Source organism: Microtus oregoni, unplaced genomic scaffold, assembly GCF_018167655.1.
Source record: "Microtus oregoni isolate MIOR12 unplaced genomic scaffold, Mior012 000007F_ref0000211, whole genome shotgun sequence".
NCBI classification, from domain to species: domain Eukaryota; kingdom Metazoa; phylum Chordata; class Mammalia; order Rodentia; family Cricetidae; genus Microtus; species Microtus oregoni.
The window spans coordinates 132,811-151,758 of NW_024543066.1; the positions used below are offsets into that span (position 1 = coordinate 132,811).

The window sequence follows — 18,948 nt, forward strand, 5'->3', positions numbered from 1 at the left end:
ATCCTGGGATGCCTTCTTCAGAATCCTGAAGGACCATCCCAAGGGTGTTCCCACCTAACCAGTTCGTCAGTTCTCCTGCCTCACCCTTATCCTCTCAGGTCCTATCCACCTTGGGTCTTCAGCGACCTCACTGGCCCACAGCTTCCTGGACACTTCGATGCCAATGACTCCACCGACTCTAGCTCTGACCACGACCTGGTCAATACCTGCCCGAGTCTCATCAGATTCACAAGTCTCTTCCTCTTGCAGGGGTCTTGGTGAGCCTCCTTCCTTAGCCGGGCCAGCGGTATCCTTCTAGTGGCTCAGATAAAACCCCAGAGCTCCCACCTGACTCACACCCTTCTCCAGTCCCTCGCCTGAGACACTGCGTGGCCCCCAGTGGCCTCAGGGTCTCATCCCAGCCCTGTTGTACATCTACTTTTCTTCTACTTAGAGAATCTTTGCTCTTTGGTAGTGGGGATGGGACCAAGGGCTTCCCCGTTTGATGATTCTCTCCTGCTTAGAGCTATACACGCAGCAGAACAGAGCAGCTTTAAACACTGCAACTGTTCCAGATCTTTCTCTGTTCTACCCTGTGCTGGTCCTTGGACTCACTGGAGTGGGAGCCTTACCTGGCCCAGTTTTAAGATCCTACCCATATGCTTGCATTGAGTTCCGGCCACCTATTCTTTTCACGTGTACATATGAACATGTTTATGTGTGGTGTGCGTACACACATGTGCACGTACATGTACACATACATACATGTGGAGGACATCTCTCTGGGTGTTGTACGCCTTGTTTTTTGAGAAGGTCTCTCATGGGCTTGGGTTTTGCCTGGTTAGGCTACACTGGCGGGGTAGCTAGCCCCAGGGACTTGCCTGTTTCTAGTCCTCACGCCCAACCCTGGAATTAGAAGGATGCACCTCGCCACGTGGTTTTGTTATGTGGGTCCTGGGGATGGAACTCTGGCCCTCATGCTTGAGTGGCAAGGGCTTCACTGACTGAGCCATCTTCCCCCAGCTTTGAACTTTGAACTTCTGAGACAAGGTCTTGCTATATAGCTAAGGCTGGCCTCAAACTCGCCACCGTCTTGCCTCTTTTGCGCTTCTCCTCCAGTGTGGATACATTAAAATGGATGGTTGATGTGGGGACCACGGACAGCACTGTTAGGTCTTTACCGATGAGGATGAGAAGGCTCAGAGGAGATGGGTCTGAACTATAGGCAACAGGACCAGGGCCTGTCTGTCTCCATGGCTTCTGAAGCCTACACCGGAGTTCTTGTTTAATGGCTCTCAGTTATTGAAAGCCTTAGTGCTCCTGGGCCCTCCTTTAGGCTACATAGAGTACAGCGTGGCCCCTGCCTGCCTGGAGCAAACTTTTGAACTTTTGGAGTCTGTCTGGAACACTTTTTCTTTTTTTAAAATCATGTTCCTCACAGGCTGCCCCAGGCTCGGACACCCTAGGTTTCCTTCCTAGGGGCTTTGGGAGACCAGTGGGCTATCTGCTTCCTCCAGAGTTTCCACGAGCAAAGCCACAGTCAGCAGCAGCTAACTCACCTCTGCAGATACCCAGCGCTTTTGGTCTTGAGGTGGCAAAGGCATGCTCTGTCCTTGCCTCCAAGAGAGGAAGCACAGACGTCTGCCTGCGTGCACGCACGCACGCACGCACACACACACACAAGCACACTGTCATCCAGGTTCACATACCACACTACTGAGTAGCTAGACTGAGGAGGCATTCTCAAACTATCTGCAAGAAGACGCCCTCTCCCAGCAGCCTCCGTGCAGGGACCTCCTGGCAGTGATGTCTGTATCCGGCCACCCAGAAACTGCTGGACTCTCCATAGGATCTCCTGAGGGGCAGACTGAGACACTTTTCTTTTCTTTCTTTCTTCTTCTTCTTTTTTAAAAAAAAATCTGTAGAGGCCAAAAGGTCTAGGAGGTTGGAAACAGAAGAAAGAATCTATTCTCTATGCTTCAAGCCCTGAGTTCCATAGCAGGTTCCTGGAATGGGTCAGGGCAGGAGGGACAGATCATGTACTCCATGAGGGCAGGCAGGCTGTGTTCTTGCTGCGGTACCTGAGCCTCAGCCAACACCCCGTGTGTGTGTGTGTGTGTGTGTGTGTGTGTGTGTGTATCCTTCATGGTGGGCACACTACCAAGATGAGTAAGAACCAGGTCTTTCAGATAGAAAACCAACCCAAAAAAAACATCTCTGGGAACAAGAGAGCAGATCTAGGGCAGAAGGTGATGCCATCAGCTTCCTAAGGGGGAAGAACCGTGTCTACTCACAACCCGCCTCACGGAAAAGCGTCTGGTAGAGGAGCACCCGGGAAGAATTTCATAGCAAATGCCAGCATCTCTTCCCGTCTAGAGGGGAAGGCAAACGGAAGGGGGCCCCTCTGTGTCCAAGCCCTCTGTAGCTTCCTGGGTCCCTCAATGGTCCGTACTGTACCATTGCTTTTCATCCTCCCCAACTCCAGACAGGTGACTTCATCTTGGCTAAGAGGGGGGCTGGGTGGGTTGGTTACCCAGAGCCCTGGCTCTACCAGAGACAAGGTGCGTTGTTAGGGCAGACCCGGGTGGCCAGGAGCCCTCTCTGCTCTCTGAAGTTCTTTCTGTAACACAACTCAGGTCCAGGGGGTGGTCAGAGAGCCATTCCCTTTTAGAGACCCAGAGGCTGTAGGCTCCGCTGAGACAGCCTGACAATGGTGTGTGGCCATGGCGTCTCTGCCCACTTCCCTTCACGTGCGTCTCTGGCCTTTTACCCACCTCTCCCTCACACCTCTGACTTTCCCCGCCTCATACCCTGGGCTTCCACCCAACCCAGCAGCCTCAGCAACCAACTCTCCATTCATTCTCTCCCCTCTGCCCACATTGCTCATTCTGACTGTGCCCGTGTCCTTCAAGCTCCAGTTCAAATGTCACATTGCCCACAGGCAGGTCTGACCTAAGCTTAGGGGAATCTCTCTCAGGCCCCTCCCAAGCCCCCTATACCACACCGAGGGCCTAGTTATCAGAGCACAGCCATATTTCTCCCATAGGAAAGCGAATCAGTCCTGGGAGGGCAGGCCCAGTCCACTCCCACCCTTCCACCTCAGCACCGGGCCCTGGGGGAGCCAGCACTCAGTAAATGTTTGCTTAATTGAATCTGGCCAAGCAGCTTCCTCTAGACCAGGGCCAGGTTAGCAGAACTAGATGATTCCTAGTGCAGGGAAAACCACTTGGGCAGAAAAAGAGTCTGTCAGGGCTCAGGTGTCTTGCCCCAAACCCCTCCCCAGACAAGGCGACCTCGGTTACCAGGCTGGTCCCTCCACCCTGAGACTCAGACTCCAGGGAACCCTGGTCTCACTTGGCACCGCTTTCCCATCCTCCTCTCTGTAACAGGATCCCCAATTCCCGGCCTAGGCAGATTCCTGCCATCCTCATCCAGACAGGCTCAGCACCTCCCTAAAGGCAGAGCCCCCATATATCCACCGCAGGATCCCCAGCAGAGGCCCTCACACCCCTCCCCAAACACCCCACCGCCTTTTAAGGGAAAAAAATATTGAGCCAGGAACACATTACAATCTCAGCAGGTCGATACTCATCTCTGGCTCCAAATGCCTCCAAGGAACCTGCTCCATTGCAAGAGCGATGACCGAGAAGAGCGAGATGTTGTACCCGGGCCTCAGGGCCCTCTCTTCCCTTTCTATCAAGGCCAAACGCCGGAGCTCCTGACACCTGCGGCTGCCTGAACCCCTGGCCTCCAGAGAGAGACCCCCGCCTGGCGTCGCTCCCGCAGGTCGCCCGCCTGGGCTCCGCACCCGCAGCAGCTCAGGGCTTGCAGTGGCCCCACACCATCCTCGGCGCCCCCTGCCCAATCTCGTCAGGCGGCGGTCAGCCCATCTAAGGGTTACTGGGCCGCCGTGCCTCCCTCCCAGGCACCTGTCTGGGCCGTGGCCACCCCTGCCCACCTCGCAGACAACCCCACCCTCGCGGCTCTCCAACCCAGCGGGACATCCCTGTCTCTGCACCCCTAGCCCTATAGATCTCGGGTCCCCCAGCACAAAGGCCCCAAGCTCGGGCCCGGGTGAGCCCCAGCCGCGCCCCCAGCCCAGGGTTCAGCTGTGCGCGCCGGGGCCGCTGGTGCGCTCACTCACTCACCTCCCGGGCGCGGCTTCGTGCGTCGGTCGAGCTGCACCCGGCGGGGCGGGGCCGCGAGAGTGGGGCTGTGGCGCCCTGGTTTTGCACGACGCGGGTGCCGGCGCCCGCGCGAGGACGTGACCGGTCCGCGGGTGGCACACACGCTCCACCGCCCTGGCTCCCTCCTCCGCCCTCCCGCGCCGCCCGCAAGCGGGTCCACCCGCTCCGCACCGCGCCGCCGCCGGCAGGGGGCGGAGTCGCGAGCGCAGCCCGTTGCCAGGCCAACCGCAGGCGGGGTCTGCCGCTCGCCTGCCCGGCACCACGCGCTGTCGCCGGACCACTAGCTCCAGCTAATTTTCCATTGGTTGATAGTGACCGACGGACGTACAAATAGTCCAATAACGACAGACGGGGCGGGGCCGCGGCTGTGTGCGCGCCGCCGTACCGCACGCGCTGCTGGCTCCGGAGACTGTAGCACTGCACTGCGCTTAGCCTCGCCGAAGCCACTTCTAGCATCTTGGGAAACCCACCCAGAGAGCATCGTAGCCCTGGTTCCTTGCACCCTGGTTGCTCTTCCTTAGTCTCTACCTCAATGGTGTTCGAACTCAGCCCCGGCAACCTACTCTCCCACCCGTCTCTTTGCGAAGTGTTGTCGGTCCTGGCTTCCTTGGATCGTCTCAACAATCCTAATTTAGGGAGCTTGAAAACGCTGATGGGCTGGCTAAGCTGGCGAGGTTCGCGGAACATGTCATTCGTCATCTCTTCTGCTCTCCTTTGCCACACTAGGGGCTCTTTTAGGAGGCCCTCCCACCCCACCAAAGAGAAACCCAAGGGAACCAGATTAGTGAAGTCCCTGCCCTCTTTGGAGACTCCCCTAGAGACCTCGGACCCTTGACAATGCACGTAAGTGCAGCAGGCTGTGAGATTCCGCTAATAGAAGCTTATGTGTGGGTCTTGGCTGGGGGCACCTCATTCCAGTATAAGAAAGGCCCAGACCAGGGGGGCACCAGATTAGTGCCCCTCTGTCTTTTCCATCCTTGTCACCCTGAACATACTATGTGTCTTAGAGTCCAGGGTGAGGTGGGGAGCCATGGCCACATGTTGATACCCGCCAGTCGGATTCTTTGGAATCAGGACACCATCCCACCGTCTCCCTGGGAATGGTTCTTCTGCTATTAAATGGGGACCGTTTTCCTGCATACCCGGGGGTGAGGGTGGTGCAGTCCACCTGTGAAAGTGCTGCCTAAAGTTTTAGGGAATGAACAGGTTACTGGTTCTGGGCACTGCTGAGGCTAACCTAGACATACTAAAATGCATGACCAATGAGGACTAAAGAAATGAGGCTGATGGATGAAGAACATGTCTACCACGTCATCAGGCTGCAGCGCCAGCCTTCTGTCACTGGGACCTGGCTGAGAGTCAGTTACCTAATCTGTCAAAGAGGGTACCATACACTCCTCAGAGGCTTAATGTGTGTAGGAAAGAAAGGACCAGGGCTCGGCAGAGGCAGTTCGCACAACAGGTTCAGGGGTCAGACTTCAGCCCGTTGCACAGGGTAAAACCAATGCAATAATTAATCACTCCCTACAGCATTCTAGGCAGGGGAGCAGAGGCTAGCCCCTGAAGTGTCTACCAGGGCTGATTGCTGCCTTCTGGACCTGGTTCTGGCAACTACCTCCAAGTGAGAGACTTTGGTTTCCCCTTGTCTTTTCCTGGTGGCCCGGCGTGCTCACCTAGTCTTTTACCGGTGGTCTCCATGTGGTGCATACTTCTAGAATATAGCTCTGCACCCTTTTAGAAAACCCTGGAAGTGGGGTAGAAAGGCAGCATGTCCATTCATCCTTCTAGTATTGCTGTCATAGTCATCCAGTGGAGACTTTGGGGGCACAGGGCAGGGAGAGCAACCAAACAATGGACTGGCTTTATAAAGATGCTTGGGCTGGAGCGAGGGCAAGAGCAGGGATGGCGAGGCATGAGAGGGAAGTGGGTTCCCTGGTGGGCACGAAGGGATGTGAGGTCTGTGGAGAACCTCGGGAAGGCCAGCTCGTCCACAAGAGCGCCTACCAGACATGCAAGGATACTAGGGGGAGTCACAGCTAGCTAGAGGTGTGATTGAGGACCAACAGAGAAATTTAAGACTGGCTTTTCCCACCCAAGAAAGTGAGAAGTAAGTATTATATTATCTGAGCTAGGCGTAGACTCACAGACAGGGCGCGCTGTGTTGCAGTGAATAATCAGATAATGAAAATATGGAGTAGTCCAGCTAGAGAAAATAAGAACAAGCTGAGAAGTCAGTCTCCAAGGCCTACTGCAGGATAGAGTCTGTCGCGTCTGTGGAATCACAGGGACACCTGTTTCCTAATGACTTGCTTGCCCCCGCCCCCAGCTGGCTCTCCACCAGCCTTCCCGATACCCTGGTGTGGGCTGGGGTATCCTGCACCTCTCTGGTTTTTCAGCCACCCAGGGCCTGGCCTTTAGAGATGGCATTGCTTCTGGCAGGCTCCTTTCTTGTTTTGCCTTTCTTTGCCTCCAAGACTCACTGATTCTCCTGCGGTGGCAGCCGGGTGGGTTTCTGCGGTATGTTTTCCTGTTTCTCAGGTCTTCCATCCTCCACTTTAACATTGTGGATGGCACCTAGGTCAGTCAGAGCTAGCCAGGCCTGCCACTCATCTTTTAGCTGAAGAGAAGCAATGTAAATGAACAGAAAAGACACACCCGGCACAGAGTTTGTTTTTGATTTCCTCCCTTGGTCTCAAAATGAATCTTGGTCCTGGGGCTTAGTATTCCTACGAACGCTATCTGGAGACAGATGCCTGGGGAACAAAATCTGAGCTCCTGAGGGTCCTGACTTTGCCCTCGGCTGGCAAGTCTGGATCTCAGTTCCTTACCAAGGGGGGTGGGTAGTTAGACAGAGGCAAGGAGAGTGCCTCTAATATTATAACTTTTCTGACTTCACCTCCTGTCATTCTTCCCCTAGCCTGTGTCTGTCTCAATTCAGGCAGCAGGGACACCAGTCTCCCCTCCCCAACACCCTGGGTTTCCAGAGAAGCTTAGACACAGGTCTAAGTCAGGGTAGAATCAAGTCCCAGTTAGAGAATGCACAGCTTCTACTGGCATTGAACACTGGGGTCCGTTTCAGTGCTGAAGAAACCAGGCTCAGAGATTAGGTAATAGGTTCAAGTTACACAGCTGGGAAAAGACTCATCTAGGCATCAAATCTAGGCTATGGAAGTCTGGGTGGGAAATAAAACACAAACAAAAAAGATACCCCCCCCCCAAAAAAAAACCCAGTTCACTTGAAGCAGCAAGAGGAAATTGGCTTCCCTGAGCTGTCCTGAGATCTTCCAGCACGAATGGGCAGAGCTAGTTGTTACACTCAGGCACCCCAGGGAGAAGCGGGCTAAGAGCACCAGGGAACCTGAGGAGCAGAGAGAGCTGCTGAGATCCCTGCCCCACCTCTCCACCCCATCGCCACATCACCTGCCATCTGACATCCTCGGGGGACCGGGGAAGGAAAGCTGGGGTGATGCCCGCAAAGAGGAAATTCCCTGGTGCTAATTGGCACTGAGAGACCTTCAGGCTAATTAACCTGTTCATTTGCCTCTCTAGAGTAAATTAGAGGGTTTAACTGCGGAGACCAAAAGAGAGATGTTTGCTGGTGGCCACCTCCTCAGGGGCAATGGGAGGCTTTGTAGTGGGCACAGTGGGCTGCTGAAGAGGCTTGGCAGTGTGACTGACTGCCAGGCGGTAGTCACAGGTGGCCCTTGTGTGGCAGGGAAGAGAGCTCCCTTTTGTTCCCTTCTCATTGCTGTGAATTGGGAAGGCTGCTCTGACAGCCCAGGGCTCTCCGGGTGCTGTCTGTGCCTGGTTCTGGATTCTCCAGAAGGAGAGGGGTAGGTCCCTCTTATTGGGGTGCCCTCCCACTGTGCCGCTAGCATCTGCGCCCCATGGTTTTGTTATAAGATGCCCCATCCCCACGGGTTCATGCACTGAGCATTCAGTTCCCAGCTAGTGACATTTTGGAACCTTTTGGGGTGAAGCCTAGCTGGAAGAATTGGGTCAGTGGGGGCATGCCTTAAAATTTATAGCCCGCCACCCCCATTTCTGTCCAATGTGTGCTTTCTGTTCTGCAGACACACAAGTTGGTAAGGGGTCCAATCTTTGTGCTTCCACCACTACGGAGCCATATGTGGCTGTGCCTTCCTTGCCACGAATGACCGTCCCCTCAGGGTTCATGTCACTTGTGTGTTCAGTCAGAACAGTGAGAATAGAAACCAGCACAGTCCTGCCCCAGGGATTCCAAAAACCCCTTGGCCAGAGTCCTGCCATTTTCAGATGGGGACACAGATCTTTGGGGGACAGGAGATACTGTTTTACACCCTGAATTTTCTATCTTAGGCTCTGTTTCAGGCTCCAGCAGCTTTGGCATGGTGTGGGTGGGAAAGGAAGCCCAGTGTTTCCCCACCACTCTGGAGGGAATTTGGTTGGTTTCCCTTTACCTATGACAAAATAACTTGAGAAAATTGATGTGGGAATGTCCTTCTGTATATGTGTTGCTCTTATTGATTGATGAATAAAGATGTTTCAGCCAATGGCTTAGCAGAGTAAAGCCAGGCAGGAAATCTGAACAGAGAGAGACGGAGAGAGTAGATGGAGTCAAGGAGATGCTAAGTGGCCACTGAAGGAGAAAGATCCCAGAACATTACCGGTAAGCACAGCCTTGTGCCAATACATAGATGAATAGAAATGGGTTACTTTAAGATGTAAGAGCTAGCTAGGAATATGCCTGAGTCCTTGTAATTAATATAGTTTCTGTGTGATTATTCGGGTCTGGGCAGCCAGAAAACGAAAACGCAGTCTCCAGTTACAGAAAATCACTGTAAAGGGGGGAAGGTTTGCTTTGGCTCATGGTTTCCTAGGCTTCAGTCTATGTCCACATGGCTTCATGGCAGAGCGTCTTAAAATACCTGGGGCAGAGCAGCACTGCCAACCTTATGGGTAGGTTGGGGCAAGGTGAGACAGAGAAAAGGGGAGAAGGGTGGGGAGAGAAAGAGGTAGAGGGAAGGAGGGGAAGGGGTGGTGGTTGGGAGCAAGGCATAGTTTTCAAAGGCTCAACCCTAGTGACCTACTTCTAATAGATCCCATTTCCTATTAGCTCATTCAGCTATGACGTAATCATGGATTAGACCATTGATGAGGCTAATTACTGAAGTAAATGCCATCGTGAGCCAATCACCTCTCAGCTGAGGCACTTAATGGGGACCAAGTCTTTAACCTGTGAACCTATCGGGGGTCTTGAGTACCAACCTCAGTACCCCCTCAGGGATCAGAATTGGATGTCTATGGCAGGTGAGGATCCGAGGGTAAAACATTAACTCAAGTACATGACCTCTGCATCTTCTTTATTTTTCATGCAAGAGGAAGAAATGAAGTGAAGGGGGCATGGAGGAGAGGAAGAGTAAGAAGATGAGTCAGGGGAAGAATTAGGAGAAGAAGGAAGGAGGGAAAGAGGAAGAAGTAGAAGTAGCGAGGAGGAGGAGGAGGAGGAGAAGAAGAGTAGGGGCTGATCTCCATGAGGTTTCTAGTTTTTACAGGCATAGTTGGAAAATTTCATAGGCAAGGACAATGATAATATGCCTATGAAAATCACAAAAAGGGGCAGGTAGAACCTGACAAAGCTGTGCTCTGGAACGGGTGGCGCGGCCCAGGGAAAGGACAGCATTCAAGAGGAAGTACCTGACATCCCAAACCATTAGATAAAGTTACTAAACATCTGAATTCTGGATTCACCCTTTCTCCTCATCTAATCTCCTTGGTGATAACCAGCTTTGGGGACACCCAGAATTGTTTGGTAGGAAACTGGACCTGCAGCAGTGAGATGCAGCCTCTCAGGCTTCTGTGCACAGGCAACCAAAGGCATCCATCTTCAGTCACTTCCAGGGCCTCCCGTCTCCAGACACATGAACTCTTTCCTGCCCACTCCTCGGGTCAGTCCCCTCACTTAGGCAGGCCAATTGGGGAAAGGACCCTTTAACGAATGCCCTTTCCTGTTCTGCAGGTGCCCGGGGCATCGTCAACAGTGGCCTGATCCCATCACTAGTACAGAAGCTGCAGGTAGAGGAGGAACACATTCAGGAAATCATCTTGGACACTCTGGCACCATGCCTGCAGGAGGATGCCACTGAGGCTCTAAAAAGCCAAGCTGTGCCCTGCTTTAAGGAGAAGCTCCTTAGCGGCAACCCCCAAATCCGCAGCAAGGCTGCTCGGGCACTCATTGCCATCAGGTGAGGTCTGTTGTGTGTTGACAGAGTGGTCACTTCCTTGAGTCTTTGCTGAGGGTCAAAGTAGCAAACTACTCCTGGCCTCTCTGTAGATCAGCAGTGGGGCTTCACCTAGCCGCATCTTGCCAGGAAACCCAAGTGCATCCACCCAGGCATCCTCCCTCTAACTTCCTTGTGCCCCGGGGGAAGAGGACACTGGGTCAGAAGAGTACCTTTTCCATTAGTGTGGCCATGATGCCTGAGATTGGCCTATATCCCAGGAAACTCTCTCGCATTCCCATTCTGGACAAACCTAGCTACTTGGTCACTTCTCCATGAGGAAGACAAGCAGACAAACTCCAGTGATCATGAAGATAGCCAGTGGTCATTACGTATGCAAGCCTGTCAGGCACTGCCTAGAAAGTCAACGGCGGCTAGACAACTTCCAAGAAAGGAGATGTCTGCCTTTGGAGAGGAGAAAACAGAAGCACGTGTCCAGCCACTTGCTCGAGGTCACATAGCATCACAGTCTAAATCCTGGCCTGGAAACGGGGGAAGCACAGAACCTCCCCACAATTAGCCCTGTGCTTCTGGAGACCCCTTTGTCTGTGCCCATCTGCCCTCAGCTTGAGAGGGAGGGAAGGCTTTGCCATTCCTTAAGTCCCGGCTTTCCTTCTATCTGGGAGTCCTGCTAGAGGGCCAGAGTAACATCTCTGGTGGGCCTGCCCCAGCCCCTGGGATGCTGGTTTGGAATGCTCACTATTATGCATATTTACCCGCCATCAGGTCTTTGGTCAGACATCCCCAGCCAATGAAGCTCTGACAACAGAACTTCATCAAAGGGCAGCTTCTGCCCGGTCCCTCTGACCTCTCCCATCAGCCTGTGTTCATTACCACCCCTTACTAATGTGTGTCTCTCATGCAGTGGGTTTGTTCTCTTTGTTGCTGTAGACGAAGGGCTAGATTATAGGCTCCCAAATGTCACGTGCTGAGGCAGATAAATTCAGCTTTTACCGCCGCATCTGGACTAGTACCTGCCTTGTGTCACTGAGTAAATGAGCCCAGGGCAGTCCTGCAGGTACACCCGGGACTCTTTGTCCTTGATAAATTGCCCCAGGGTCAATAAAGACTTATAGCCAATAGTGTTGCAGTATCACAGAGAAGTGGCTACGGGGATCTGTTTCCTAAACAGCCTAGCCATAAAACACCTGTGTCTTTGAGGCATCCAGAGTTCTACAAAATGGGAGTTCTGTAGGCAGGGATGCGCCGAAACGGTGAGCAAACGGTCAAGTTGAAGGCCGTTTGTTGGGATGTTTGTGCACTGCGTGGGACATTACCAGCCTGTGAGGAGGGCTTCCTCGCCAGGAAATGCTGGCCCTCTCATGGTTGAGAGACTCTTGGGAAGCTCACCACCTTCATTTCTACAGCTTCATACAATGCTGGAACAGAGAGTAAGCCCAGAGTTACCTTGTCTAGGCCCGAGCCCGCAGTTGCTCGGCACGAAGCTACTCGCTGATGTGTGGAGCAGCTTGGTGCTTCCCTGGTAAAGAAGCCAACTCAGGGCGAGGCAGATAGATAGCTTTGCTGTGGGTCACACCCTTGGGTCTTACTCTTCCACATAAAAGAACACGTCTTCACTTACGCGCCTGGCTTAGAATGAAACTCACTCCTCCCCCGCCCCCCTCCCCCCGCCTCTTTATCTCTTTCCCTGACAGCAAGCCACGCTCCCAGCACAAGTCCTATCTTAGCCTGTGTGCCTTACCTCCTTTTGTCTTCTCTCTGCCTTAGCGTCCCTTTGGAGGGCAAGAACCAGGTGTGGGAAAATGAAGTCATTCCTATCCTGGTGGTTCTGCTGTCGGACCCTGACGACGAGGTACAGGCAAATGCGGCTGGGGCCCTGATGCATGCAACAGTGACCACTGAAGGTGAGGCAAGGGTGCCCTTTGCATTCCCGAGGCTGGGTGGGTGTGGGCAGGAGGGGAGAGTAAGGCCCCCTAGCTTGTCAGCATCCATAGTGAGCTTTCCAAACGCTTCTTTCTCATGTCAAGGGCCAAAGTATTGACCCCTGAGACCTCCTAGGCTCCATCAAAATCCACTCTCTGGCCTATCGCTGAGGAGCTTTGGAGTCTGGCCCAAGGTTTAGACCTCTCTCATCTTCCTGGACGCAGTGGGCTGGCAGTGGTCTCTCACAGTCGCTCGTGTTAGAACCTATACTCCTCTACAGCAAGTCATTCCTCTGACCTAAAGACCTTGCCTCGGACTCAGGTCTCTTTGAACCATGAGATTGATTAATTTGGTGTCTACAGTTCTGTTATTCCTGGGGTGATTCAGGTCCTGTAGCCCTTGACCTTACGTGTTTCTTTGAAAAATAATTTTGCTACTTTCAGTTGTGTGTGTGTGTGTGTGTGTGTGTGTGTGTGTAATCATATATCCTCACTAAGGGAATTCTGACTGCGTGTGGATCAGGGCACCCCACATGTCTTCACATTGTGGGTACCTCAGCCCAAGCTTATATGGGAGGGCTTGAAAGGCCGGGGACCCTTCATGCCTTGGCCAATGGCTGGAGACACAAAGGCCAGGACCTAGGGATATATCACCGTTTCCCAGCTGGGTCTCTGAGCCCCTAGCCCATGTCAGGCCCTGAGCTGGATGATGGGGTATAGAGGTCTTGGCCTTGGGTGTTTACAGTTGTCTGAAGAGGCAGAATAATGGAAGGTGTGGAGAAGTCAACATTCAGGGGACAGGGCATAGGGCAGGTGTCCAGCATCCTCTGAGAGCTGCTGGAGGGCTCCACCACTAAGTTGCACCTCTGACCTACCATGGATGTTGTGTTCCAGGGGCAGAACAGTTGCTCAAGAAACGCCTGACACGTGAACATATGATTGATTCTTTTCCTTTAACAATACCATGTGTTTTGTCTTGTGGAGGCTGAATGCAGGACAGGACAGGGTAGGGTGATAGAACTAGGCTGATTAGGGAACTGAACAGGCAGAGGAGGAAAAGGATAGCCTAGGTTGGACTCAGTGGAACAGTGCAGCAAAGATGGGGGGGGTGGAGAAGCAGGTGGACACAGGTGGTATTGCTCTTAAGGTACCCCAGGTAGAAGGACATGGGAAGATAGCTTCTCTTGTGCAGATGATCGGGAAACTCAGTGTCTGTGGCCTACAGGGAAATATGCGGCCCTGGACGCAGACGCCATCAGACCACTCCTGGAGCTGCTTTGTTCCACGCCCACGGTCAAGGTGTGTCTGAACGCCACCAAAGCCCTCACTATGCTGGCTGAGGCCCCCGAGGGCCGCATGTTATTACAGGCCCATGTGCCCACCTTCCGTCTCCTCCAGATGCATAAAAATGAGGCCATACAACGAGCAGCCCAAATAGCCATCAAAGTGATTGAGTGGAAGCCATGATTTCCTTATGGGCCAAACCTGATAGGCGTTTCTAGGCCTGAATAAATGAGTTGAATCTTTTATGCTGGATTTCCAATGTCATTTTATGTTCCTGGAGCAATGTCACAACTCTCTGCTGCCAAAGAAGAAACACTAGACCCAAAAGGGCCTGGTTCTGGGATGCACAGGTCCATCCCATGGTGTCAAGTAGGAGGAGATAGCCCCAGTACAAATATTTTCTGCTTGGATCCAAAGTCCTTATAGAAGGCAGGTATCAGAACAGAGTCCTCCAGGGATAGGGGTGAGAGGCGGGGAGTTGGATTGGGGGTTAGAGGGTATACAGTTGGACCAGGCACCAGCCAAACTTTGTATACATTTGACTGATCAGGACCTTGGGGGTACAGCTCAGCATGGCTTTGCTAAGCACTTCCACTATGCTTTTCAATATAGACAGACCAAGGTACCCCATTAACATATGCTCATCTGGTCGTGCGTGAACGGTCAGTTTGTGGACGCCCTGGCTTACAAACGAACTCGTGCGTCCAGCCTCTGTTGGAGGAGCGGCAGGCACAGAGCAGGATTTCATGGCCGAGTCTCTGGTCCGCAACTGAGCTGGTTAAACTGGACCCTCGTCTTTGCCAGTGAGACGTGATTTGGAGAGGACTGCCGAGAGTAAATATTATCAAAACCAGAACTCCAAGAACCCGAGTCAGCCTTTCTTCCCCACCACTGTCCTTTCAAGGAGCCTCAGGGACCCTCCTGGTTATCAAGAGAAACACAGAGACGTGTGTATCCTGGAATTAAAGGATCAACTGAAGTCGTCCGTTTTGTGCCGAAGGGGACTGGCTGCCGGACCCAAGTGGCATTTCAGGTGCCGTCCTATTTTCAAAACCAGACTGCACCAAAGGAAACTAATCTCCCTCAGGAGGGGGGGGGGTCCCTAGGCCCTCCACAGTCTCACATTCTGATCCTGCAGGGCAAGCGGACCCTGCTCCTGCCACGGGGTCCAGCCAAGGCCAGCAACACCCTCCCTGCTGCCAGGACCCTGTGCGTTTGATCTCTATCCTGGAACCCTCTTTTGTGGACTTGGTCCCACAGGTTGGTTCAGGTGTAGACCATCCCCGCCCCCATAACCCTACCTATGTCACTATGGGCCCTTCTCCCCCATCCCTTTCTAGCTGGGTGTGACTTTCTGTTTTCTCTGCCCAAAACAGTGTCTCTAGCCCCAGTCTGTTTTAAGGGTTGGCCCTTTATGGTCTAAACAGAAAACCGACCCTTAAATGTCTCTAGGCAACGATGAACACCAGTTCTTCAGAAAATGTTTCAAAAAAATAGAAAAGGAAGGAGCATTTTTTTAACGTAATTTTTTAAAAAAATTATTCTTTGGGAACTTGACATTGTGTACCCCAATCCCACCCATTTTCCAGTCCTTGTCCTACCTGCACCCTTGTAGCCCCCCTCCCCCCCAAAAAAGAAAAGACATTTTGTTCCTCCATCTTTGCCGCCTCTCCATCATATTTTCTTTTGTTGTAGTGGCCCTGGGAACTGCGGTGTGTCACATAGTATAACCTTTCGCCCAAACAGTTTTACTTGCAAATGTTCATTGCAGTGAGTTGTCGATTTGGTCCAAGGCCTCTCTGGCTTCTGGACCGTCTCCTGAAACTTGTGCTGTTGCCCTGAGTCATGGAGGTCCTACAGCTCTGGTTCTCAGGACCAGTTTTTTCCCATGCTCCAGCAGGTCATAGGTGGGGTAGATGTTGGGGTGGGACAACTCAAAGCCATGGATGGCAGCTGAGTTGGTCATATCTGGCCTTCACTAGGACTGCCCCCCCCCCCCCGCGGCGAAGTTCAGGGCCAGCTCTCCGCCTGCCCCCACCCCCGGGAAAAGTTCAGGGCTGGCTCTCCTGCGCCTGTGCCGTTGGGTCCAGTTCTCCCAGGAGCGGTGCAGCTCTCCTGCTGAGGTAACCAGTGAGGGGTAGGGCCAGTTCTCCAGTGCTCAGGCCAGCTCTCCCATGGCCCCTGGTGGTAACAAGGGCTGCGGACATGGACACAGATCCTAGATGCAGCAGGACCATCGACCCAGAAGTGGTCCTCAGCAACAGTCGAAGTCCAGACATCACCATGGCCTCAGGTGGCAGCCCAGACCCTAAAATCAGTATGGCCCCTGGCAGCAGCATGGCTTTTAGACATCAACATGGCCTCAGGTGGGGACCTAGACCGTGGACATCCATCTGGCCTTGGGTGGTAACACGGGCCCTGGACATCATCATAGACTCTGGCGGCTATAGGGCCACAGACCCAGACATGGTTCTCAACAGCAGCACAGGCCAGAACATCACCTGGCCGCAGGTGGCAGCGTAGGCCACCCACGTCAGCCTGTTCCTTATCACGCTTCCATCTTCAGCTCCACATCTCTGCACAGCGCAGGAATCACTCGCCTCTCTGTCTCTCCCCTTTCTCGACCAACGCACCTATTCATTGTCTTCCTGCCTGTGTGCCCCCTCCTGTCTTCCTGCCCACCTGTTGGAAGGAGCATTTTTTAGCTCCTGTGACGATGCTTGCTCCTGTTGTCCTTACACCACAGGGAGATTACAACAAGGACTGACATGCTTTCTGAATAAAGACAAAGGCCAGCAAGCAATTAGCGGACACATGAAGCAACATAGTAAAAGTGTTACACATCAGGACCAGCCAGGAAGCAACATAGTAAAAGTGTTACACATCAGGACCAGCCAGGAAGCAACATAGTAAAAGTGTTACACTTCAGGACCAGCCAGGATTTAAATATCCCAGGAAAGGACATGAAAAAAACCCATCAAGGTACAAGAGTCAGAAAGATCATTCCACAAAATCCAACATCTATTTGTGGGTTTAAAACAAAACAAAAACTGTTAGGATCCCTAACTTAGGAATCTCAGAATAGAGGAAAATCTCCTCTACATAATAAAGAACACCTGCAAAAGTTCAGGTTGGCATCATATTAATGATTATATTAATTATTTCTTGAGATAAGGAACAAGACAAGAACATCTGTTTTGGCCACTTTGGTTCAGTGTTGTCCTGGAGGTTCTAGTCAGGGTATATAAGCAAGAAAAAAAAAGGGGGGGGGGAGCATCCAGACTTTTTTTTTAAAATGAGCAAACTAATTTTTATTCATCAATTATACCATAACTATAAGAAAAACACTTTAAAATTATTAGAACTAACAAGTTCATCTTCGTGGGTGGCATCAGTATACAATTAATTATACTTCTGTATATTGACTATGAATAGAACAATGAAACTAAGAAATGTTTACTTACGGAAGCATCAAAGAATAAAATAAGTTAGAATAAAATATGTGCAGGCTAGACTTCTTTTTTTTTTTTTGACACAAGTTAGAGTTATCTGGAAAGATGAACCACAATTAAGAAAATGCCCTCCCCAGATTGACCCACGGGAAGGACTTTTTTTTTTAATTGATTGATGTGGGAGGATTCCAGCTACAGGGAGCAATTCTACCCTGAGGCTGGTGGTCCTGGATGACATCAGAAATCAGGCTAGTAAGTCATAAGAAGAAGCTGCGTTCTTCTATGGCCTCTGAGTCAATTCCTGCCTTCAGGTTCCAGCTCTGAGTTCCTGCCATTTTTCGCTCTGGATCAGAACTACAAGCTGCAAACTGAAATAAACCCTTTCCCTCCCAAACGACTTTTATCATAGCAATTGAAACCCTAGAAGAAAGCCCAATAAAAGAAATACAAGACATAGGCACTGAAAATTAAGTGTAGTTTAAAAGACCTTAAACACCTAAATAAATGGAAAGACATTCCATGTTTGTAGATCAGAGACTCGATGCTGTCTGGGGTCTAGAAACACCTAGGAGGAATCCTCCAGGCACACCTATGACGGACCATCTAGAGTAGGTCAACTTCTGGGCATGCCTGTGAGGGACTATCGTGATTGGTTAACTGAGCTGGATAGAGCCACTTTTAAAGAGTGTTTGGTACCATTTCTTGAGCTGGGGTCCCGAGCTGAATAAAAGGAGAAACCTGACTGACGGTGGATATTGGTCACTCTGCTTCTTGACTGTGGATGCAGTGTGATCAGCTATCCACAAACTATTTTCACCCCAGCTTTCAGGCTATAGTGAAACTGTGACCTTGAATTGCAAGCCCAAATAGACTTTTCCTGAAGCTGTTTTTATTGGGCCTCTTATCCCAGCAATGTGGAAGGTAACTGAGACCCCCTCCACTCCAAAGTTCTCTTTGCCTCCTTTCCAGTCTCCCAGAGGGCGTTCCTGCTTCTCTTTCATCTCCCCAGCAGCAACCAGCAGATAGGATCTTATCACGTCTAACTCTAGAGGATTTAGGATTCCAAAGCATACAAGACCTCTGGCTGGATTTCAAAATCTCTACCGCCCATTGTCTTTGGGTGTCCTCAAATATGCCTTTCATTCTGGCCTCGAGCCTTCCACTGTCCCTTATCAACCTTCTGGGACTCTGGATCTAGGTGGGAAACCCTGCTGGGCATTCCTGTGGTGTGCAGGATTCCCTAGTGTGCAAACCTGTGGGCTTCTGCCTGCCTCCAGACAACTAGGTTCCTTTGCTGGAGCCTCATTGCCTCCCCTTCCATATGCAGTTAAGCAGATCTTCTGCAAGGCGGTTGTTCTATGTCTTGAAAGGGAAAAGGTGCCTAGGACGGGCATGATGACAGTATATGCAATAGAAGCTATAGCCACGATTGTTGTCTCCTCTCTGCATAGGCTATAAGGCCCCAGAGCTTAGATTCCTATATGCTCTGTTTGTAGCTATTTCTGTGAGGGCACAACATAGTGGGTGTGGGGGAACACAGTAACTACCCAGAACTATCAGCTGGAGATTTAAGGAAAGAAGGAGGGACTGGCTCCTTGAGAGTGTTTTGATTTGCATGGTGCTGGGTGGGCTTCCCCCAAGTTGCTTTCTTAAGGGTTGTGTCATTTGTTTTGGCCTAAAAAGGAAGAAGGAGAAAGGAAGGTTAGCTGGTCCTCGTAGAGCCAGCCCAGGAGTGCCTATACCTGATGGTTGGCTTCAGGTGAGACTGGAGAGAGTTCACAGAGAGAGTTTCCTTTCTTCCCGCCCTCCAGAAATCAGTGAAGGAGACGCTAGTCAGTTGTGAATAGCCCGGGGAAGGCCAATTCAACTATACTCTCAGCCTTACCTCGGGGCCGGCAAGAGA

General features: G+C 51.9%; 2 protein-coding genes across 4 annotated transcripts in view; one reads left to right on the forward strand and one right to left on the reverse strand.

The window, feature by feature from the left end:
• The window catches only part of Gnaz (G protein subunit alpha z), a 50,554-nt gene extending 46,161 nt beyond the window's left edge, over positions 1 to 4,393 (reverse strand). For both annotated transcript variants that reach the window (XM_041656321.1, XM_041656320.1), the window contains exon 1: positions 4,128 to 4,393. The gene's annotated coding sequence lies outside the window, so the exon portion shown is untranslated. The remainder of the gene's footprint in view (positions 1 to 4,127) is intronic.
• Rsph14 (radial spoke head 14 homolog) overlaps positions 1 to 13,900 on the forward strand; it is a 75,331-nt gene extending 61,431 nt beyond the window's left edge. For both annotated transcript variants that reach the window (XM_041656322.1, XM_041656323.1), the window contains 3 exons: positions 10,165 to 10,390; positions 12,155 to 12,291; positions 13,535 to 13,900. In XM_041656322.1, the coding sequence (XP_041512256.1) occupies positions 10,165 to 10,390; positions 12,155 to 12,291; positions 13,535 to 13,776 (605 nt within the window). In that variant the 3' untranslated portion in view covers positions 13,777 to 13,900. The remainder of the gene's footprint in view (positions 1 to 10,164; positions 10,391 to 12,154; positions 12,292 to 13,534) is intronic.
• Positions 13,901 to 18,948: the final 5,048 nt, after the last annotated feature.